The 25519-nt window shown below is 42.8% G+C and overlaps 1 protein-coding gene across 1 annotated transcript in view; it reads left to right on the top strand.

Moving 5' to 3' along the window:
* The first annotated feature begins 3394 nt into the window (after positions 1–3394).
* The window catches only part of LOC112467710, a 153521-nt gene continuing 131396 nt past the window's right edge, over positions 3395–25519 (top strand). Inside the window, exon 1 of the mRNA XM_025036439.1 lies at positions 3395–4444. Within this exon, the coding sequence (XP_024892207.1) occupies positions 4012–4444 (433 nt within the window). The 5' untranslated portion in view covers positions 3395–4011. The remainder of the gene's footprint in view (positions 4445–25519) is intronic.

The raw sequence follows: 25519 nt of genomic DNA, 5'->3' as shown, positions 1-25519 counted from the left end.
TACAATACACTAATTAACTTCCGACTGCACCATAAATTGTTGACTTTACCGCGTAATTTCTATTACCGGGTTCATTAGATTGAGATAAGCAGTTTTACGAAAGTGTAGGATGCCAGTGTAATTATTTAACGGCAGTTATGAATGTTGTAGGTTAGTAGCTTGCAACTTTGCAAGATTGTGATATATTATTCTATGGATTGAGACATTATTGCGGCCGGTATTCACATCTCGCGTTTAGCACTAAATGTGGGCGTTGCGATTCTGACTTTTACGAAGATCGCGTTCAATGTTATCGCGACTGAAAATCGTGCTGCTTCATTTAGCATTATATAAAGGATCTAAATAGATCTTCTAATTCAGAAAATGACAAAAAAATTGGAAAGGTATAAAATACATGTAAGATTATGAACAATAAATGATATTATTGCATGCAGATACAACCGAAGGTTGGCAGCAGTCGGGAGAAAAATAAACGAAACGATAAAATACATATTAAAATATACATACATTATTTGGAGCAATATATGTTAAAATTTAATATGCAAAATATCTTTTCAATATCAATTTCATTCATCAATCTATAATTTCAAATCTATAATTTTTAACGTAACTATGAATCGATGTAATGTTATTTAAGCGAACATAAGTTATAAATAACAATTTTACCGCGCTGTCTGAGCAAGAAACTCGATCGTTAGAACAAGCATTTTCAAATTGTTATACATATCGTGTGTTAAGGGTTTGGAATGGATCTTAGAGAATATGTTTTCCAAATATGTTCTTCTTGTTTCTTAAACAACATAGGTATTTCAATCGTATAAAGTTCTCTTGGGACACTATTCATATTTTCTCTTTACGAAGAGGCGTAGGCAAATCTGTAGGGCTCCCTATCGCGGTGATCATTCCTGCAAACGTTCGAAACTCGAGACCGTGTCTAGCTGATGCGTCGCGAGACAAGAATCTCGTCGAATCCACACCCAGCTCGCGAAGGCGCGTAACATTTGTTGTTGCCGGGGTAACACGAACAGCCGCGGAAATTATGACGTACCATAACTGACGACACCGTACATCACGCCCTGCCCATTTTCACGCCGCGTCGCGTCGAGACCATCGTCGTAAAATAGGAGCGCGTGTCTTTCCTTTTACGAAGCCGTTGTGTCGAAGTCGAGCCATTAGCTTTTTCTCCGGGCTCGTTAAGTTGGATTCTCACCATTTCGTGGGTGACACTCCGAGGAGAGGAGAGTCACCACGGTGCTCGGCATTATCGATCGACCATCAATAAAATTACAAACCGTTCGGAATCGCCGATTGTTAAGCCGGTGTCGATTTAATCGCCACCTTCTCGCGTGTGACGATCTTGGTATCAATCGACACGTTCGCACGTTCGTAAATTAATAGTGTAAAAACGGTCGCCAAGTTAGACGCTATCCTTTTTTCGTAACACTAAAAGCACTGGCAAGTCAGACTACTATTAAAAATAAAAATTAACTAATCTGACTGAATAAAATTAAAAGACAAAAAATAATTTAAAGGCTCTATAATTTGCATCTATTATCTATTTGCATCTGAGTTTTAAATTCAGAATTGCTTGGCTCTTAACATTTTTATTAATTTCAAAAATTGAAAAGCTGTTAATTATTCCGCACGAATTTTCGCAAGTACTGATATAACTTCACCAGTCAGCTGCCAATTTCCCTCTCCCCTATTTTCACGCGGGTACCCATGGGATTCCGCGCGCGTTTGGCGCGTGCGAATGGAGCCAACAGCGACATGACCGTGTCGCGGATATACCCGCGTGCGTGCGTGCGTTCGTACCTGCGTGTCTTACGTGCGCGTGTGCACCTTCACTGCTATACCCGGCTAAGATTTCTCTCCCTTCTGTCTCTCGTTCTCGCGGCGTTCACGCACACGCGAATGCGGGCGCGTGTACCAGCGTCACGGACGCACATGAACGCACGCACTCACACTCTCGCGTCCGTCCTCCGCGTCTCTCTCTCCCTCTCGGTCCGCCGCGGGTTCTCTAAGGCGACTTACGCCTACACGTTGTAGTTGCAGCATCCACACTTAGCCCTCCTCAGTCCAGCGCGTGCCTCCACGCGACCAACCACCACCTCGATCACTGCTCTCTCACTCTCGCGCTGCGGTTCACGCTCGCGGTGGCGAGCCTCAACACACGTCCGCCGCGAATTTCGCGCTGACAGTGCTTTCGGCCAGCGCCTGCTTGATCGCACGGCCGATCAAGTGTCCCCTGTGCAACTGTGTCTCACAACTGGAGAAAATCAAATGAAGTGCGTTGGATGTGGCTGTCATGACGAATGTCGCGTCGACGCTTTCTAACGGTATAATTTCATCATGAGTGCTCGGCAAAACTGTATAAGAAAGCCTCGACGCGTTTTGCAGCATTGTGACATTTGTATGAAAAATATAAAATGATGTTTCGAATGCTTATAAAGCAATAAAAATTCGTTGAAGATTGAATGACAGTTGAACATTCTACAATTTTGCACTCTGGAATAATGGAACATTTGCTTCTGTAAAACGCGAATAAAGATATAATGCGGTTTTGTTGACATCTTAGCGATAACATATCAGTCTTGTATAATTAACCCTTATAAGAATATTTATCTTATTCTAATATTATGCAAAATAATTTAACGAACGTTCAACTGTTTCTGAAACTTTGAATATATTTTGGAACATCATGACGGCGCATTTGACTATATCTTTAATCAGTGTCATCCAATTTATGAAGGAACAATTATTAAAATAAATGATTGAGGTGGTGTTCGCGTATCGCGAGTTATATTATCGACATCCGGAGTAATTCGTCAAATTTCGGTGAATATTTTGTGAAGAGTGTTTATCATAAAAAAAATATATATTTTACTTGTAATAAATTCCAATGAAAAGTATTGCTCACAGGCATTTTAACAATTGGCCATAAGCAATCTAAATATTTACGATGGCGCACGGTAAGTGCGAACGAGCGGTCGAACTTGTGATTTTATCGAGACGAGCGGGAGCTGAGTAGAGAATTCGCATTCGATCGCCGATCATTCGGAGGGTCGATCTGAAACCAGTTGATGATCGAAACGCGGGTATAGAGCCGCGCGTTTCGTTGACCATCATTGACGACCGCTTTCGGCATCCGGTCTCATCAAGACGACGATAAAACGGAGAAGGACGACGCGCGACGGGGGAGGCGAATCGGCAGTTTATCGATCCGTCGATCGATCGGGAAACGTCGCGGCCCGCCGCTCTCGACGGCAGCGGGTGAGCGTTGGCACGCGGATTGGAAATCGGCGAGCGTGGGTCGACACGCGGCGCCAACCTGTTGCTCGAGATCGGACTCGTTTCCATTTAGAGGACTAGCGGGAGCCCAGGCCGAACTGGCTGCCGTCGCTCCGACACCGTGGGACCCGTCCTCGATCCGGAGCCAGGAATTAATCAACCGGACCGGCGCGCCGAAGTTTCGAGTGCCTACTTCTGATTAACGCCCGAGCGTGTCTTTATGCAGTGGGATCGGCAAGTTCTCCGTGGTAGTCTTCTGTTTCGGAGTCGGCTATCGATACTGGTTGTTTCTGATTAATGTCGTGTTCCTCTGAAAGAGACTGTTGACGATAGAAGGTCTTCAAGATATACGTCTTTGACTCGAAACCGGGAATTAATCAAACGAACTCGTGATTAAATGGACCCAACGGACAGTTATCAACAGAACCACGAGTCTTCAAGATAGACTCTCAATTCGGAGTTCGGAATTAATAAGATTTGAACTCGTATATTGCGAACGCGTGTCTTATTAGTGTCGGAATGTGACTTCCAAGTAGTGTAAACTGTGTCGTGTTGAAATAATCCAGTGTAACTTTATCGTGTAACATTTATTAGAGTGCGTGCCACTTAATGTTTAGAAGGAGATTACATTGAGTGTAAAAAGACGATAGAAATCCAAAACACCCGCTTGCCCGATTCGCGTCTTCGAAGATCGAGATCAATGCGCAATTCCAAGACAGAATGAACGTTATGGGATTCAAAATGGTCAGTTATTCAGTGATCAGTTTCGTGGTCCTCTGGGCCAGTTTGTCGTCGGCCAGTCTCTCGACCGGCGAGCTGCTGGAGTGTCGGGCAAACTTGACGGCGACGATCAGGAACGACACGATGTTCCTGCAGAAGGTGCGCCAGTCGGACTACATTTTCACGGGGAAGGTTAAGGAGCTACGGCACGGGCAACTGCTGCACGTGCGCGTCAAGAGGGCGATCAAGGGTGCGCTGAACGTCACCGTCGATCTCGTCGTGAACGACACCTGCGGTCGTTACATTAGGCGCGGCTACACCGGCATCTTCATGGCGCGTCGCGGTGCCGGCGACGTGGGCAAGATCGTGATGCACTTTGGCCCGGTACCGCTTACGCTCGCCAACCTCGACAGGCTGAACGCCGCCGTCAGAGGTGAGTTTCGCCGTCAGGCACCGTCGTTCTTCGCTTTCGTGTAGTGGAACGCGAAACGCAGCGCGCGAACGTTCGCGCTTTAACAAGACACTCTAACGTCGCGCTAAAACGCTTCCCGTTAATTGGATAAGTTGGAATACGGACTACCCGGCGTAGCACCGTCGGGCGCGAGATACAAGCGCAGCGGCAGCTTGTCCGTTCACGTTTAATGGATCTCGTCATCAGGCGAGAGCGACGCGGTTTCGCAAGGGAATATGCGCGGCTCGCTTATTCGGATTATACGGTTCGCGCCATTATTTAATACATTATATAGGATGTTGCCTGTATACAATTTCAATCCTCTCATCGGTTAATTTCAGAGCCAAGTTGTGAGCCTTCGCGAACCTTGAGAACTCGAGGAATGCAAATAGATAACAGAATTTTCTAAGAAAGATTTATTTCTCAACAGAACTTTAATGAGGAAAATTAAGGAGAATTTAAGTTAATAAACAATCTGCACGGATTTTGTAAAATACAAACTTTGCGGAATTATCTTGAGAATCTTTTGCTTTATTTCGTTTTGCATGGCATATAGGAATTTATTCAACATTTCTATTTTTTTATTCATTATATAACCTGCATTACGCATAATTTAGGAATAAAGAAAGGATTTCGCATTCACGATGATTCTTATCTTTTTTTCTTACATATTGTGCAGTATTCTCTTACAAGACTCATGCGTGAGCGTGTTGACACGCAATGTGTTGTTGGCACGTAGGTGGATAAAACACGTCAGTCGGTTAGCATTCAAGGTCCACTGGACAATCGCCTCGACCAAAGCGTAAAAGAACTAGAAACGGGCTAAAGAATCTTCTCATATGAATTAGTGTCTAAGAATATAAGGAAAAATTACAAATTGCAACGCGTCAATTTTTAAATTGCATTTCCATATGTCTCGTCTTTACAATTTACAATACATAAATTACATATGTAACTAAATATCGTATAATTATAATGTTTTTAATACGTAATAATTTTTAGCAATACATTTTTTGCTTTTTTAAAAAATCTACCGTTAAAAAATTTCTCGTAGATTTGATTAGTCACACGATTCTGTGTACTTGCTTAAAATCTCAATGAAAAAAAGTAGCTCGCGAGAAAGTTTGATTCATCGCGTCGCGTTTAACCCCGAGGATTATTAAATCATGGCCGTTTCGCCTCACGCACGCAGGCCATGCCCCTTTTCATCGCGTTAATCGCGCTAAATAAAACGACGCGCATTATAAATAAATTACGACTGTAATTTAACTCTTTTACGATCTGGGGAGCGCTTAATTCCTCCCCCGGGGCCGATGATACCGTTCCGACGTGATGTACCCCGACGGTCGCCGGGATTGTTTCGTGGACTATTAAAGAAATTAATGTAGGAATTATAAGACTGGCTTCCCGGGGTACATCGCGGGTCCCAAAGTGTTAGGGAACTGTGATTTATTTAATAAGCGGAGATTAAGTGCGGTTCTCTTTCTCATCGCGCGCTCACGGGTCCTCTCTCGTCTTTTTACTCCCGAGATCGGTTTACGGTCAAACGTGGCGCGACGATGTCAACGATGCGATACGACGACATTGATGAATAAAAGTCCCGAGCGCGAGGCCCTGCGGCCAATCATTTAATCTCAATAACTCACAATGCCGCCTGGGACCGACAAGACTATCGGACGTCGCTTTCCCCGATTCCCTTGCTTCTTTTTCCCCCCGTCATTTGCAAGTCGATTGGCACCGTGAGATCCGTGAGTCGCCGTAAAGTGTCGCCGGGATCTTTGACGAAAGCCGTCGTGTATAATTAGAAGTTTTTCCCGCGATGCCCGCGGGGCTCGATTCGAATTAGCGGAGGAGCTTAATTCGCGAGCTCAGCGTCAATCAGAGGATACGGAAGAAGAGGGCCGTTTCGCGATAATGAAAGGGTGGAAGCCGCTGAGAAAATCGCCACGCTTGTTCGCGCCTGAATCCGCCGTACGAGATTAATGACGTGTTACGCGATCTAATCTGATCATCGTATCTCTGAAATATCTCGGTGTCTATCTAGAGGGTGCGTGTCTTGGCGAATTTGAATAGGACTTTTCCTCGCGTGAATTTGATCTGTTATTACCGCGCCATTATTCAGTGCTCACTGCTCGCATCATGATCGATCTTCGAATCTCTAAATCGGAATTCAATCGCGAAAATTTCATGCGGTTAACGCAGGGAGAGGAGGTGTAGCGGCTAAGATCGATGTTACTGTTAACTCGTATGCACCATCTTGAGAGAAGCTGCCCACCTCTCTTCTTTCTCCGCCAATCTTATCCGTTCGCTCGACCGATCGCGACTACGCGGCGCCGCGTTAATCACGACGTCGTACGTTCATTGGACATCGATTTTCTGAAATCGACGAGTCGCCGTTACCACGGGAATCGGACGTTTTATCGCGATGCAACGCGGCAACGAGGATCCTATCCTGTTTAACTCGCACGTGAATTTCGCTTGTGGGAGGAATCGCGATACCTCCGAGCACACGTGCGCGCTTTTTCAGTGCGCTATCAACCTCTTCCTGGTACGTAACTTTCGTAGAAGTCGCTCACGATTAAGTCGCAGTCCTCTTTTTATCGGCGAGATAGCGTACTTCTGGTGATAGCGTACATCTCTCTCGTGCCGTTATCATTGCGGTCCGTGCACTCGCAAATTGCAAACTCGTGCGAATGGGAACTCGTATAGATACACTAAATGTCCACGGACGTATGATAAACGGACGTGGACATCTGTTTGCTCTCGGATTAACGTGAATAAATTTCAAATGCGCTAGGTTTCCGTCTCGATCGAGAAACATTGAACATGTTTTCACCTGAATTTTAACTTTTCGCGAAGATATCGTTAATTTGCAATCCGCACCGATATCGAATACTATAATTATAGCATGGCTGGCGAAGCTACACCTGGTCTGATCGCCCACGTCCGCGTTTGTGCTTGGTTTCGCGCGTCTCACTTGACGCGCGTTCCCGGCGCGGCGGCAGGACGCGGTGCGACTTGGCGTTTTCTCCGCGGGTCCTGAGACCCGATTCAGGCTCCGAGCGAGTCGTCTCTCTTTCTCTCGGGGGGGATCAGCATAATACGGTGCCAGCCCACGCGTCCTGTCAGCCAACACAGGCACGCCCAGTCACATAACTGCCCAGGTGTGCCCGATTTCGAGGACTTCTCTTGTGCCCTCTTCTCCTACAGCCCCCTACGAAATATAGACGAATTTAAAGTTATTGGCGAGAATTTATCTTCTGTAATATGTGAGACGAGAAACTTGGAACTTCGAATCGTTCAAATTTGTTACATCAAATTTTCAAAATAAAATGCATGACAAATTGTAATTTTATTTTATGTTATGTAGAATAGACATAAAGTTTGCTGCAAATTATTATCGCTCTTCGCAAAACAGATGAATTAAAAATTATTGATAAGGATTTATCTTCTGAAATGAATGATCTTGCAACTTCTTAATTTCTTTGTGTAATTTTTCATAGAGAATTGTTTTAATTACCCTTTCAGCTTAGATATTAATTAAACACATTGGATCGTGAAAAATTGCACATCTTACTTTATATTATAGAATACATGTGTATCTTGGAAGTTATTTTTTTCGAAATAAGCTTATAACATCATCACAAAGCAGATGCCATAAATGAGCAGTGGAAGCACAAGTTGTATCATCGATACGAAATGCATCGAATCTCGTGCGCTGTACTTAATATCTACGATTCAATTCCTATTCGTCCATATGTTCGCTTGCGCGGCATCGGGCAGGAACTCCATTAATTTTTCATTGTATGTATCGTGTGTGTCCGAAAGAAATCGATAATGGATCCCCGATTGAGGTCCGCGTGACCATTGTTACGGGCCGATGCGGCGCGCTACGCCGCGGTTGATTTCAAAACGGTAATTATCTGCGCCCACGCGCTGTGCCGACCGGCAAGTATAAAATGAGCCGCGTGCCTCATCGCGATCACGATCACGATCAGGAACACGATCGATGATATCTCGAGGGCGCCGGGCGAGGGGCCGATTGTAGCAACGATCGGGAGTGTAGGTAACGCGAAACGAGGGCGCGAATCGTTTGTCAGGGTCGCGCTCCTTCAAATTGCCACTTTGTGGATGCAGCGTAAAATTAGCGAGCTTATGCCTCATTAACTCCCGTCGTGCATAATTTACAGACAATCACGCGTTTTCTTAAGATACCTCTTGATAAGATTCTAGATCTCTTCAACGCGGTTATAGTTTTGATCCTCATTACTATTTTACGAACTTCAAATTCTCGTTCGTCACTTTTACGACCGAATTAATAACGATCCATTAGCGAGAGGGGCGCCGCTAATGGATAAATTCTTAATGTGCTGCACCGTGTTTATTGCGGAGTCTCCGATCTCCCCGGGGGAAACAGTAAATGAAAAGCAGAAAAACATAAGATCGATAAGTCACGCTTCATTAGTTTCCTCTCACGTGCGATAATTTGTAGTTGACGGTGACGCGTTTTTGAGATACTTGGCCAGCGGGATTATGCTTGGACACGTACCGGTAGCGGAGATCAGTTATCGACCATAATTTTAGCACATTTTAGTCATTAATAATTCATCAGCGACTCCAATACGCGGCGGCTGGGATTAGAAAAAAAGAAAAATAGATACCCGTAGATCAGAGATTAAGTGGAAACCGGCCCTGACACTTTCTGAATAGCGCCGCGACGAATAAAAGTCTATGTACGGAGCAACGTTTTAATTTAACGTAAATTATGAGACAGTGGTCTGCGTACGACGGCAGAGTTCCGAAGCGTTTCGTTAGTCTAATTTATTATCGAGTCAACAATACCGATGGGTCGTAATGGTCGTAATTAGTCGCGTATCGAAGTGCGGTACAGTTATCGACCATATAATTCTAGTTATTAATAATTTATTTGGCAATGCAGGTATAACTTGCAACGCGAGGGATTGCGTTTATAGCTCGCGCATGTTGAAATTAGATACAAAAGCGAGGTGAGAGTGCTACTTCCTAAATGGGTCCGGAACGAATAAAAATCGGCAGGTGGATTGACATTCCAATTTAGCGCAAATAATGAGATAGTGATTTGTACGTGCCGTAAAATGTAAACAGCCTCTGGTCGTTATGTAAATGATCGCCTTTAATTTATTCTTAGAATATTCATTATCTCTATCAAACATTCATGTGGCAATATTTTTTTTTACAGTAAAATGACTGCGTATTAATTTCATACAGAAATATATCAGATAGGATAGTAAATTCCATTCTAATAAACTCAAATATTAATTTATGTGTGAAATCTCGTGGCCTTTTTACATAATCTTTATGATCCATATAAGTGCTCTTACACAAGCAAACTATTAAATGTCATACTTCGCCTATGTTGCTATAGTTTCTACATTTCGTTTCTACATTTTATTTCTTGAAATTACTTTAAACGCGAATTGCACACACATTTTAATACACGAGACGTTCCTGTCTTCGATTTAATCATGCTGCAAGAATGCGCTACATGTATCATACGTCACATATCTTTCTAAATCTCTCTAGATTGCTTTAACACAACATTTAGTTTGTACATTTTATATTAATCGATTGTCATAAACTGACGGAGAATTAATAATTACGGAAAACGACGTAATCTTGCATTTCTTTTGATAGGCAAAAGTTTAGCACAAACAAAGTAACCGCTTTTCCATTTATGTTCTGCAATTTGCATAGCACTCATTAATTTTTTTACTTCAAAAGCATTCGAAGCGTTCTGTAAACGCGTTTCTATAATCGTATGAAATTTTTGCTAAAAAGAAATTAAGTTAGTTGATAAATAAGCTACACAATATGTACATAGCATCGTGTTCTTCAACAAATATATTTAAGTAATGTACCCTTTAACAAGTACATCCAAATCTAAGATCCTGTAAAATTTTCTGATTTATCGTAGCGACATTTTATCTTGTTTTTAACGTAACCGGTTTTATCTTCCTTTACGCGCGACTGCGTGAAATATATTTCATTTGCGACGGGATAAAAAGAGAGTGTATAATGTCTAGAGCACCGGTCCCGCGCCACTGCGGTCGCGGTATCCGCATTTATCGGTGATTGCGATTTATAACGGCAGCCCTTAATGGTGATGGCGCGCGTCATTCATCGATTTGCGAACTCGACACGACGTCGCGCGAATTTCGCGCGAGATCAAAGGCGCGTTGCTAATCTAATAATCGGAGTAATCCGCCGAAGGCGAGAGAGCGGACGTATTTCGTTTGAGAGCACCGCGACGAATCGGAGAGAGCATAAACATTGTGATCTGGATTCACTTGTCAGGATATGTAACATCGACGACGATTTGTGAACGCCACTGCGAACTCGAAAATATTGTAGCGCGCGATGATTGGTAGATGCAACCTAAATCCTTTTACCTTTCCAAAACGAGTATTCGCGAAATTACGATGGTGCTGGTGGATCTTAAAGTTGAGAGTTAAGAGTATATAAGGTACACGAGTTTCTCGCAAAGCACTTTAAATGCTCGCTCGAAGCTTAAGATTTAAGTTTTGTTGCACAGACATTTAAGACGAAGAAATATTGTAAATTACAATCAGATCAGCAGGATATATTAAACGGCAGCGTTAAATCCTTCGTCTAATTTCCACGGATTAATCCGTTTGTCTGATCGCATCTTCGAGTACCGCGATAAACGCGGTGCGAATCGCATCGCGAAAGATTACTCATCGGCGATAATCTCCGCGTCTAATGCCTTCCACAAGTGCGTACAAATCTGAGCGCCGCGGCCGCCCCGCGACCGTTTAATCCGCCGCGTGTGGGTGGGATTAAACTCTCGCGCCTATTGATAGGATAAATTTGTCGGTCGGTCCTTAATCTCGAGTCCGCCGCCTTGGAGACCGGCGATTAGGATTTACAATGTGCATACCTAAGCGCATACACGTCGTCTGTCACCGTGGAGCACCGCGGGGACGGGGCCCGGCTTGTACACTGCGGAGGCCGATTCCGAGGGGATTAGTCGGCTGATTGTTGCAGCGAGGTTTACCGGCGGCAGCGGCGGCGGCTTCCACGGCTCGTGTTGCTCGCATTGCTCGTGCCGGTGGTAGGCGGTTGATTGCGCGCCCGCGAGAGCAGCCCTGCATTATGCACGCTTTGTAAACCGAGCCGCTGAAAAATTAGTCGCGCGCGCGCGCGCGCAAGTGCGTCGGGGTAACTCAATACACAGGGCGGACACATAGCCTAAAGCCGATCTCGTCAGGCACGTCCTACATGTACGATGTGTGTATTTTCTTTCCTTTTACCAACCTGTTTCTTGACCAAATTTGGAATTGATTTTTTTCCATAAATACAGACTCGCGACTTTTGAGATAGAGAAGTCATTGATGATTTAAAAATATACAAGAATTAAATCTTGGGAATATACGTATATCTTTAACGGTGGAATATATTAATTTTAGAGTTCGGTGTATGTTATGTAAAATGAAAATTATACGAAAGTTCTTAATTATACGAAACTCACACACTTATGAAAGCGGAAGTTAAGGAGTAAATGGGGAAGATATGTAATTTCTAGCCGTAAAAACCAATTTGCCGGTTGCGAGATCAAGAAACGGTGTACGGTACTTCGTTACGACTCGTCATCTCTTTCTCATTAGTGAATGAGTAGGCGTAAAGCTAGAGTGGGTGGAATTTACGAGCATGGTTGCTTCGTTATTAGCGAGAAGCGTCATTTAGTGACGACATATACCTAAATCGCGTGTTGTTCATCGTTTGCTTCGTCCGCGAAAAATTGGCGAAGCGCCGCGCCGTTTTAGAATCACTGAAAAATTAATTCCTGTCCTCGGCTTCGATCCGTCTATCACGTCCATTGCTTTTAACGTAACTCGGTCATTCTATTTCGGACCCTTTCCTCTCCAACGCGTCTCGCCGGTTATTTTCTTAAGCGCTTTGATGACACTCCCGTATTCCGTCCTTGCGAGAATAAAAAAGGGGAAAAGGGAGCGGAGAAAAGATGCGCTTCCGTATGTCAGAGTCACGATCGTTCTCCCTCATTTTCTCAGCCAATAAAAGCTTTTAACGCCCTGGCCATAATTCGAGGCTCTGCGAGACGGAATAAGAAAGATGCCTCAGAAAACTTCGCTGTCCCGTCAATATTGTTGTAGGTAACGTTGTTATAAGTGCAATGTTGAATATCAGACTGCAGTTACTCATGTAGAAAAATATCCAACTTTAAGGAAAAATAACTGTGAAAAAAATACCATCTCTTGGGAAAATAATTTCGACTTGTAAACTTTATCTTGAAAAATTCATCTTTAATTTTTTTTACGATATATTTAAGCAAAAGACACAGTAATGTCAAAAGAACATTTTTTCCGTAGTTTAATTTTTAGTTTAATTAAATATTTTTAAGATTTGATTTTTCTAAGTTGATTCTCTCCCTACATAGCCTACATATTTTTAAAGTATTCTACATATTTTAAAAAGTTCAAATATGTAAATGTAGTATAGCAGTACCATTAGAAATCAATGATTTTGTTACATGAAAAGATAGACGCAGAATTTAGATATTTTCCTTTTTAGATCCCCAAAGTGACATTAATTACAGGCAATTATTCAATAAGTATAATAAGCCCAATGCGTAATACCACCATAAATTATGCTTAGCACGTCATACAAATATATTTGGTCTTCGTGATATGTATCGGAGAATACGCTGTAGCACTTGTGCGACTCATATATCTCAGAAGTATATAAATTCCGATACTTTCACATAAACAGACAGCTTCATTATTAAAGCTCGGGATCATAACTACATCTTACGTCACACGCGGAAAACGTTCTTTCTTTCCTGCTATCTCTCGCGTTATTCAAAATCTACCGAATAGCCCGGGGCCACAGACCCAATCTTCTTCAATTTGTTTGGGCCTGTGGAGAACGCGGACCGGCTAATTTCTACGGGCGAGTGAAACGCGCGTGGCGATGCTTCTCCGCCCCCAAATCGGTTTTAATTAAAAGATTTCGCTTCACGTCGTTATAGGATTTTCCCATGGGTATATGTCGGCCCGACCTTCGTGAGACAGGCCGCAACTACCCGTCCCTTGCTGAAAAAGAGGATCTTTAATATCTTCGGTTGCGCTAGCTTCGCGATACGATAATATTTATCTCCGAGCGAGTGTGAGAATTTCATGTTACACGATAATTTGCGATGATTACATAAGATAACACTATTTGTACAGATAAGAAATAGTTACATTTTATGCAAAATTATGCAATTGCATAATATTGCTCACAGTATTTTTGTTTATTGAGACGACGTGATGGAATCTTGAACAACGTTGAAAATACTCTCACATGTCTAATTTAGACATGCAGTGTGTATTTCTAAGCTTTTTTTCTTGGAAAGAGTTAAATGATACCGACTCGTGGCATTCGATTGCTCGTGTATCGCTCGAAATGAAAGGGCGACTCGGCCGGCCGTGTTTTGATTCGATCTCGATGTGGCGTGCCATCGAGAGGATACCAGTTTGCTCGCTTTCCCCAGCGTGTAAGACCGGGCCATTAATTTGAGCGCGTGTCACGATATTTACGGGGGTGCGCGTCGGCTCGTCAGTCCTCCCCTCTTGTCCTCTTTCCAGCTCGTCCTCCTCGTCAATTAGTCTTTCAACGTAGCTCAGCTTACGCGAGGTCTTTCGCTTCTTTTTCCTTTCCTCCGCTTTTTTCGTTCGACAATTCCTTCCTGTCTTAACGATCGCGTCGTTGCCTTAGTATGTTTGCTCTATTGAATAATCGAAGCGCATTTAAAAATGACAGTCGCCGAAAAATTCTACATTGGACATTCTTCTTGAAATAATAAATTATTACGAGATTAGTATAAATATAATACCGCAACTTTCCTTTTTTAATAAAGAATGGATTGTATTGATTTTTTAATTGTATGATATTTAAGCAACTCACCTTCTTTTTAAGGTTTTATATAACTGTTAATATTTTTATAAACTATATTACTTTTTCGTTTCACACTTGGACACTATTTTAAGATTAGACTTTGAGTGGTCTTATTTGTACGACATTTATAGGCAAATAATACAGCATCCGTGTTACAGACACTCCGGTAAAGATCTTGTCCGATAAGTAGAGGTGTAGGTATAAGTGTTATATGCTTTGACAGCCGTCACTATTCCCACCTTGCCCACCATTCGCTTTCTTCTCGAGCGGCGCGCATTTTATTTCGAGCGAGCACCTTTATCTGACATGCTGGCTCACCATGACACGAGAGACCTGCCCTTTTCTCTCTCTTTCTTCCTTTTTCTTTCTGATTTTTCCAATCCTAGGAGACCTATCGAGCTACCGATTTTCGACGCCGGTTAGGGCCGAATCCGCACGTCTCTTCGACCCTTTCTCGCCCTCGCGCTCTCCTGGGGTCAAGGAGCTACAATCTCGCCCACTCTCTCGGGATGCTCATAAAGACGTTATTGCTATTATTACTATTATTACCGTCGTTATCGCTGTTATTGTCTCGCCCGAACGCGTGCCGCACGAAAAGTCGTGCCAGATGGCAATCTGCGGCATCTTTGAATTGCACGTCCAAACATATTGGCTGTATCAGAAATTGGTGTATACCTTCTTCCTAAACTACAAATTCCTTATTGAAATTAGAGACAATCTTTGCTTAGAAAATTTTTTATTTTATTGCTGTTATCACTTTTCAGTTATCAATATTAAGCATGCTGATAATTGGATATCAAATTTTGCATCATTTATTTCAAGAATGATGTAAAAATCAGGTTTTTGAACTTTATAGAATATTTAATATCCCTTTCTACTCGATATTGCGATAGTTGATTAACTTAATGCTTCTTAATTTAACTTCTATGCTTTAAAAATGTTCGGAAGTAAGTACATAACTTTTGAGAGACCTTGTATAATAGTTGTGCTTATCTAGTATCACCGGATTCTTTTAAGTATAGCTAGCCATGAGATCCAATTTACTTCTGGTAGGTTGAATATCACGATGGAGCGCGCGATATTCGTTGGGATAATGTGTCTCGAGATTAGAATGTCCATCGTAAATTGGAGCGTCCGTTATTTCAGATAATATTGATGCATTTTTCACTCTGGTATAGTAGCTACTGACAATCTCACAAAACGGTATTTATTTTATTTATTCAAAAGTTGCCTAATATATAAGGAAAAAATAAAATGTGATCCAAAAATATCTTCACTGAAGAAGTAGAAAGATAAAAGTCACAGAAACAGAGATGATTTGGGACTTATTCTCATTCTCTTCTTCGACGTAGATATTTTTCGTTTATCTGCGAAATAATCAGCGTCTCTCCGAAGAGAAAAGGATGAGGAATCGTAGGCACAGGCACGATCTTATGGGCTTAAGGGCCTTTGATCCTCGCTGACCGGACCGATTAAACCATCTACATATTGAATGAGTAGACTGACCTTCCTATCCGCCGATCGGAATTTCCGGCTTGCGGCTTGCGGACACCGAGGTGCGGCAATTAGACAGATCGGAATCTCGTTCTCGCGGTGCGCATCGTTAAGGTCGCCGCCGCCGTTGCCGGAGGGTGGGCGGTCGGGGTGGCTTTAACGACGATTTTGATGAATTTAGTCGGATTTAATTAGGAGGCGCACGTTTTCGTGGCCCGTTACTCGAGGCGGCCTCACGTCCGCGTTGGAGGACGTTAAGAATCGAGTTTTGCATGGCCGCGGGACAAAGCCATAAAATACCAAGCGTAACAGCTTTCAATTACGGGTCCCCGTATGCGCGTGTACGAACGTAGGTAGGCTCGACTGCCACCGTTAAAGGGGGGAAAAAGGGGGAGTGTATTCACGATAAAAAACAAACGCTAATCGTGGAATTCCCTCAGTCGTCCTTGAAATTGCTTCTCGTGTGTTATTCGAGCCTTATTACGTAGGGCCGCGTGATTGCGGTCCAGCTGATACGAGGGATCGAAGAAAGAAAATATATCATATATCAACCGTATCCGAAATACTGTTTTTGGGACGTAAAATGTAGTGGTATAATTAAATAGAAGATAGTAATAAACTTTATATTTTTATCGCTACAAGTATAAAAGATCGATAATCCTGAAAAATGATTATCTTATATTCATGCATGTCATGTTTTCTATTTCCAAGTGATTGACTAGCGCAGATTGATCTTATTTCGAAATATTTTTGACGTCCAAGATTAGAACAGATTTTCTTTGCGAATAATTTGACTCATTATGTACGACTAGAAAACTTTGTATCCTCAATTGAACGTAATTTTGCTTTGTGTGCCTGACAGGTAACGGTTGCAATGGCGCCGTTCCGATGTCTCGCGACTCAGAAAGTCCATTGTTGCGTCACGGTAGCATTTTATGCAAGAGACGCAATCAGAAATTTTTGCACGAATTTACCGCACCGTTTAGTGGATTCGCGCATGATTGGCGACGGAGGTTGCTGTAAATACGTCGGGAGGGGGTGGTGAAGAAACGTGAGTGACGGGTCGCATGGATAACTGGCGATTCATCAAGTCACGAAGTAATACAGGGTGTTTCGTAAAGCTTGCGTGAAACCTTTTAGTCTGTGTACTCTGATGAATTAGATTCCCAGAGGATTTTATTACTCGGATTTTATCTAAATTCTTTATCTAAATTTAGCGAGTGTTCGAGTCGAGACGTGCGTATCTATAGATTCGATGGAATTTGATTAAATTCCCGAATAACTGGAAATCGGTGCTGTGTTAAATTTAGATCCAACCTTTTAGGAATTATTAAGATTAAAAGTATTTTAAGCTGCATGTCTCAGTAAAAGTCATCAATACACAGATCTCGTTGAAGTAAATGTATGATTCCGATTTTTAAGAAAGAAGTTTAAAGAAGTGAAAATTAAGAAAAAAAAAGATATAACGATTACAATTTATATTCATGTGAACGGAGTAGGTATGCGTGAAATTTATTATTTATAGACGTTTAATTTTATGAGTTACGTTTATTTTGAGGACTGGGGACAAGAAATATATAACGGACATATTTTATATTCTCATTTCGTCTCCGACGCTGTATTGAGTTTCGATGCAAATTTTATGAAACACCCTGTGTGATTGTGTCATTCTATAATGGCATGGTAATTGGCGATTCGTCAAGCCGCGGACAAGCTTCGGAGTTGCTCGCCGTGTTAACCGCTTGGCCGAGACACGACGCAAATTTGCCGGGAATCTTTGGAGCACTTTGCCCGACGACGAAACGTCCGATGAGGAACGAAACGAGAGGACGTGGCAAAAGGACGAGTATGAAGGGAAGAGGAAGAAATGGGAGGGGGACCCGCGTGTGTTTTTACGCGACGTTCAGCGCGAAACCTGATTCGTCTTTTCTTTCGGAACGTCATAATTACGCCGTAATTGCGCGTTCGTTCTTTATTTGAAGAGAGGATACGCGGTTACGCGTAGATTATAACGTATCTTTCCAAGGAAATTATCTGGCAATTTCTCAATTATCTGGCTTTCTCGGTGACAGTGGGCGTGCCTCGGATTTCGCGATAGAAATAGGAAGGGTATTGAAAAACGATGTAAGAATGCGTCACAACTCGTCGCGTTCTATTTTTCCCGTTCTTTCCTTTATTCGACATTCTCGGCAAACTGTGGCGATAAGGAATTTGTTTGTCTTTCCGTTTTAGCCAAATGATTTCGCTCTCAAATTTGTGAAGACAAATTGAAATCATGCTTTGCGCGTGTTTACGCAGACGATTTTTCATCTCCAAGATCGGCGACTCATCGCCGAAGCGACAGTTTGATCGTCGAGCCGTAAAAAAATCTTCCATACAAACGCGCGGATTCGTTCCCTTCTCGCATTTGTCCTCGACACGTGTCGCTCTTCCCCTCCATGCGGAGGACGGGATAGTGGGTGGAATGTCGTTACACGCGTGCCGGTTCTTCCCGGCGAGAGAGAAAGGAGAAAGAGAGAAAGAGAGCGAGAGAAAGGAGACGCGTTGCGACGTCGAGTGGGTGGAATGTCTTGGATGCACCCAACTCTCTCCTTTTCGGCGTCTAACACCGCGACGGAACCAGTTTTTGTTTTCCGGAGAAAATTAAAATTCCTACCGACTGGATAATAAAACAGCGGCGGTTTTCATCTCGTACAATCAAGATATGATGTATCCTCTTTCTTTCACCGCTCCCGCGCCGGTCAAAGACACTGACGGGCGAATTTGCTCCGTTCCACAGCTCCGTTTTGTTGCGTGGAAGTTTATTGTAAAAATATCAATAGCGTAAGTCACATAACGATCTCTTTTGTAACAAAGACAACAAAAAAAGCAAATGAGGATTGGGATTTTGCTAAATCGTTACTGCCTTTCCGGTTGAATTGTTCATAATTTTGAAATTACTGGTCTTGTTCTTTCACAAACAAGACACCTTTCGATTTCCGGCGAGAAACTTATTTGTGAGGATTGAATCGTCCAGTGTATACACGTCGCACGCATCTACGGTTTAGCACGTCTGCTTCCAGTTTCGGACGGTTCGCCGCGGGCAAGAATCCGCTACTGTTAGACCACTCGCCAGTTCCATACAAGGTCGTAAAACCGCGTTGAAAGCGGAGCTTACGGAGTTCGGAATTAAAAGCGCGTTTCCCGAAGGTAACTCGCCGGTGCTTCCTTTGCATACGGAATGAGACGTAAAATGTATACCCAATCACGACTGAGCGCTATCATCGGAGCGCAGGCCGATTGAACGACAGTTGGTTGATAAGAGGTTCTATCACGGATCGACGATAACCGTACTTGCCAGATAAGCTAATCGACGATTTCTCTACGGAAGTAGCTTCGACTATCGGGAAACCTGCAAGCGAATTCATGCAAAATGCATAAGAACTCCTTAATTTCTGCAGAGATGGATTAAAAAAATATAGCAGGTGGAAGGTGGATTAATATAAGATTAGTTCTGTTATGGATTAATATGTTATAAAGGATAATTTCCATTATAAAATGGATTAATTCTGCTTTCCTTATTAATTCTAAGCGATATCCTTGGACCGGACACTTTGGACTTTACTATATATATGATATATCATATTTATATAATTGTTTCTTTATAATTTCGTGGATTTTACATCGTCTCTTTCTCAGAATAAATTATGTACGTTCGGTAACATGGCCTTCGATTCTTATTCTGTTGGACATTCAAAAATGTATGCCGAGCATACAGGCCAGTAAGACAACGTTCTCGCATGTAACATTTGCGGCAGACCCGTTAGTCTTTGAGCGTCCTCATCTTCTCACTTTTTCTTCGTGTAAGAGCTTCTTTCACGATGAGTATGTGCATTTCATCTAATGTTGCGTACCACGGCTCGTGGCCATACGTGTGAGTTTCGGGAGACGAAAGTTTTCAGTTGGAAATAGTGCCAGACAGCTGATCACTTGATCAATAAGAATCACCGTGAGGATGCTTATAACATACTACTGTACATATTTTTTATGCAAATATTATTGTTGAGTTAATCTGATCGAGTGCCTTTTAGTAAAGATCGCATCTAAGAGGTTCTTAACGTTAATTAAGTCTTTTACCTGAAGACAATAAATAGAAATAACTATAACGTAATTATTGCATATAAATATATCAATATTTATTTATATAAGTATTGGAAATGGCATGGATTTTTAAAAAGGCATGTTGTAACGTTGATTTACTTCATTAATAGAAATATTATTCTTTTATATTAAGTATTGATATAGAAATTATCGTACAGGGTGTTCTGTATATCATTAATATCTGATAGCGACAAATCCATTGTGTACTGACGATGAGACGCGCAATTATAACTTACGATCGCGGCGGTGGATCATTAGAAATCTCCTCGTCGGAAGAGACGGAAGAGCGACTCTCGCTCGTATCCTCGTCCTGGGTGTGCGCGACTCCGGTACATAATTTATGAAATATAAATCCAGGAGAAACCAACCCTCAACAAATTTGACCACACCTCACCACGCCCCCTCGCGTGGTACTCTCGGTCCTTTCCACCCTCGACATACCTATCTTTTCTGTCCCCCCTCCCCCCCGTTCTTTGCTTCGTAATTCTCCGCGTTCGTTCGCGCCGGTAAAATAATGCTCCTTCGTTTTTCTGCCGCGGTTCCTTTCGCTCCGGGTCCTTTGTCTCTCCGTCTCCGTTTGTCCGTCTGTCTCTCGTCTTGCAGCGTTCCTTCGCGGGTCTGTGTGCCAGAAGAGCCATTAAAACGGTAGAGCGGTCCAAAGCGACCAAGGAGAGAAGGCCAAGAGACGAATGACGTCGGAAAGAAGGGGCAGGGGAGGATAGGGCATAACTGACTCATTTGTTTGGTGAATCGACTTTCCAGTCTCGCAGGTCTTAAGCTCATCCACGTGTCCACTGCTACTTTTTTTCCTCTAATTGCATTCTCATCTGTTGCTTCTCCTACATTCTGGCCGCGAGAAAGTGTACCAATTAGGGAATTTTAATATTTGATTTTTAGCTTTATGACTTTTTTACTCTTCAAGTTCTAGATCACTGATTTATTTCATCTCTTTTTTTTTAATTAGTTATACATTTGAAAAAAAAATATTACACAAAAAAGCAACTATATTAAAAGTAAAATTCTTTCATATTCTTCTTTTATCATTCTCACAATTAACTTTTTCTTTAGATTGTTACTCCTTTTAAGAACAGAACACTGATGAGAATTCAAAGCGCGTGTAGATCTATGAGTTTAATTATCTGTAATAGGAATTCTCGATAGTGAAGATTTGAAGCAAACATCTAGTATTCCATCTCCGTGTCGGCCGCTACCTAAGTTCGGTATTAATAACTGACGATTTTGAATTCATAATCATTTTTTGCGGTTGGCAACGACCGACCCTGGGTGGCGGTGCCTTCTTCGTAGGAATGGTCATTAATTATTATGCCCGACAGAGAGTGGAGGGGAGGCGCGAGAGTCGAAGTGGGCGAGGACGGTGCAGAGGAAGGTCGAGGGAAGGCAAATAGAAGAGAAAAGAAAAATGCGCAAACTAACAGTCCTACTTGGAATTAGGCGAGAACAAACATTGGCCTCATTTCGCGCCATGACTTTGCAATTCAAAAATATTTGGGGTATGCCGAGGAATCGAACTTGGCGATCAATCGATTTAATTGTAAAGAGCGGATTTTACGCAAAGAATCTGTATTTTTCGTCTTATTTTTTATTTTATTTTACCTCAAATTATTAACGCATTTGTTGAAAGATAATATTCCTTTCTAACGATTATGCTCGATGACGAAATTATCGAATGATATTTTCCTCTTCCTTTCCATTTAGCACGATTTCATCGCTGATATCATTTGTGCATCCAGGAACGATGAGATCATGTATGCAAATGCATATCCTCTATTCATTCTTATAAACTTTTAGAGGGAACGTGAGACGAGTACCCACACACTCTGTTTCTCAGAACTTACGAAATGCATTTCGTCCTTTTCCTCAAGTACACTATTAAGGCAAGATCGGAATCGGCATAATCTCTTTGTAATACTCGCATCACCGTGTTTGCCTTATATGTTCGCTTGACGTAGCCTTATTATTGCCCTCGCCCGACCCGTATCATTTTAGACCGCCCCTTTCATGGCGGCGTGAACCCTTCGAGCAAATATGTCCAGGAATCCTGTCTTAAGTGACGCGAGCCAGAGGCCGCTATTTTGACAGACAAAATTACACTATAATCAAATTCAATCGTGTCTTTATCGTTGCGTTTTAATGGCGGCCTGCCTGTGCTGTGTGTACTTCATCGACACGGCGATGAGATCTTTCCGATTCTCTGGGCACGCGTGGGAGGATCGTAGTCTCTCTTTTTCTCTCCCGGACTCCGGAATGTCACGGGCCATTACGTGAATTTACCGTAAATTTCGTATTAGGGCCTCTCGCCCCCTCGGTATCACGCGGGGCGCGATATAATCGACCGTTGGGACCTCGGCGCCACATGGTGGTCTCCCTATCTCGCGCCGCGACATAAATCGGCCGATTTTATCGATGGCCACCACGAAAAAACCCCGAGTGCGTTCCGCTTTGAACGCTTCATGGATATTCCTCTTTCACGCATGCAGCGTGCAGCGTGGGGTCCTTAATTTTAGGGCCGAGGTTGATTTATTTTCAGATTACGTCTCGAACTTCTTTGAGTGGAATCACTATCGCATTATATTATTGAAGAATAGCCACGCTATATAATAAAAAGTCCTTTGCAATAAAACTGAATAAAGTTACGTCTAACTTAAATGTACAAAGCTTTAATACTTCTATGTATAATATTTCTATGCATGACGATATATTATTGAAAGTAGATTTGGTGATTGAATATTAATTTAATGAATTTTGCATCGAATATATTTTATGTATTCAAAGTTTTAACATCTATCTATATTATTTCATCTTGGCTCTCAGAGATTACTTGCCACACGAGTGAGTTTCGGCTGGTCGCGAGATGCCGATAGCTCAAGCGAAATTATATTATAATTGGATTCATTCACAAGGCGGACCGATAATTTCGCGCGTCGTCCAGATTTCCGACACGAAGTATGCGCGTTTTCAGGCCTGACGTGACGATACCGCAGCGTCAATCGGGCTGTCGGCTGCATCCGGGCGCATACACCGCGTATCGTTCCTCCCCATGAGTTTAGATAGAGTGTTGGCAGCGGTGGCGAGAAGTGGAACGCCCGCGGTATCTCGATTGGCCGACTAACTGACGGATCGACAGGTGAATATACAGAGAGGTATACAAATAGTCCCGTACAAAATTATCAGTAGATCTGACGTTCACGGTGGCCGATATCGTGGAGGACCATCGAAACTGGAAGGAGGGAGGACCTTCCGTCCTTCCTCCTTTCTCCTTCCTTTCATGAAGAGATCAGGCGGAACCAGTTGATCGAAGCGAATTACGAGCAGTTCGTTTTTCCCACTGACGCTTTTTGGTCTCTTTTAACCGGTCCGTGTTTGACAGGAAGCGACTTATTTATTTATTGTGGCAACTCTCTCACAATCAGTAGCAGCCGTTGCTGTGTCCAATCTAAATTAATTTGTGAATGACATAAGAACTGTTGATATAAGTTGATGGCGACGTTCAATCGTAATTTATTTGAGCATTAATTCCGGTCGCTTAAGTGCCATCTTGTTGAATTGTTTTGTTTTAAAATTTAGTAAATGCTTTGCGTTTCATGTTTTTAAATATTAGTTTTATTCGAGTCACTTACAAATATTAAAATTGTATTGTATTGTATGCACTAGGAAAGTTAATACATATCACAATAAAAAAATTATAAGCATCCAAAGAATTTAGTTTGTAAACTTTGATATGCAAATTTTGATTGAGTTCTGATTGACGATTAGCTATTTTCTCAGACAGCAAGGATTGTTTTGCAACCTGTTTCTAGCCCAGTGTGAAGTTATCCTAGCAGTTCTAAGCTTGTCTTACCTCGTGGTATGCGAACGACTTATAGCGTGGGTATATTTGCGTTTTGTTGGCTTCATTATGTTGGGAGGGGAGAAGGAAAGTTATCGATAAACACGGCTGGCGTAAAAACCGCAAAGATATGTTTCGAGATTGGAAAGGGGAGATCACCGAGGGGAAAACAGGATCGCTTTTAGCCTTATCGTTCCGACAGCCCTAATAGGACGCGAGAGATGCGCGCGTTTACCGCTCCAAACGCCGAAACTTAAAAGATAAGGACAGATAAACGGGACGGGAACGAGGGTCCGTGCTGAACATGAAAGTTTGAATAATTATCATACGACGGGGCGCAATCGGCGTAGCTGGAAACGTGTAATACGCACTTCAAGCGGTGCTTGATGAATGAATCTAGATATCCGTCCCGTATACATGTATGGCATGAACATTAACATAAACATTACTCAACATTATCGCGTCCATAAAATTAAAGAGATTTACGCTTCGTTATAACAAACGAATATTTAGAATACGTTACTGGATCGTCCGACCGATCTGCGACAGGTTTCGAGGTTCCGCCTCGGGCTCGGTTGCCAACACTGGTTAATGCCAATTTTGATTAGCGCAATCTCCCATCCTAATTGGCTCGAGCTTAAATCTAAATTGCTGGCGAGTCGATAATCCCTAAATTAATTTGGCCGCGCGGTCGGCAGGCCAGCTGTAAAGTCTACATTACGGGGTAGAAACGCAATCGTGAAATGCGGATAGAGATTCAATTAACTGCTGCCTGTCGGTATGCGGCGACACGGTTTTATCCCAACCGTTGCAGTCGTGATGCAACGCAGAATTCCTTGCTGCACCCCTGCGTGATAACGAGCCACTTCTCGAGGGCCTTCGGGAGTGGCGGTAAAGGTCGCGAGCCGGCGTCCCACCAAGGACGAGCGAGATTCTTTACACGCGGAACGGGACAATTCGCCCCGTATGCAAATGCAATTTCGCTTGCACTCGCGCGTCCGTTACGATTGGTAATATTTCGGGTGTGAGAAATGGGAGGCAATCTATATGTAAGTAAGGCCTCGGACGAGCGCGTAGAGCCGTGTTTCTCCCGAGGCCGGCCTTTTTGCCCGAGGGAAAGAGGCAGAGAGAGAGAGAGAGGAGAGACTGGGGGACTCTTCCGCGGGCAAGATAGCATCTCCGAGAGGATCAGTAGCCACGGAAGCAAGGGCGTAGATCATGCTAATGGCATTCCGTCGATACGATACACGCTCTCTATGCCGTCTCGATCGCTATTGATAGATATCGTGTGATACGTCTGGTGGATAACGCCAGAGTATCTGAGTATTTGAGTGGTATCGCGCGATTTCTCTCTCTCTCTCTCTCTCTCGCATCGTAAATCCCTGCGTATGATGATAATTGAGACATGGAAAAGCCGGGCAGATTAAACGTCGGAATAAATATACCTGGCGGTGAATCGGCGCGATCCTAACGAGCAGACACGACCATCAATCCGCTGTCGTATCGGAATCGACAGTTGGATTTGCCAGGACAATCGTCCTCGTGTGATCGTAACTTACGTTTCTACAATTTTCTCAGCGATCGATACTCGTGTCTTTTTATTCATCTTTTATTAATGTATA

This window comes from Temnothorax curvispinosus, unplaced genomic scaffold, assembly GCF_003070985.1.
Source record: "Temnothorax curvispinosus isolate PA1 unplaced genomic scaffold, ASM307098v1 QBEX01017788.1, whole genome shotgun sequence".
Classification (NCBI taxonomy): Eukaryota; Metazoa; Arthropoda; class Insecta; order Hymenoptera; family Formicidae; genus Temnothorax; species Temnothorax curvispinosus.
This window is presented reverse-complemented; position numbering and strand designations above follow the sequence as displayed.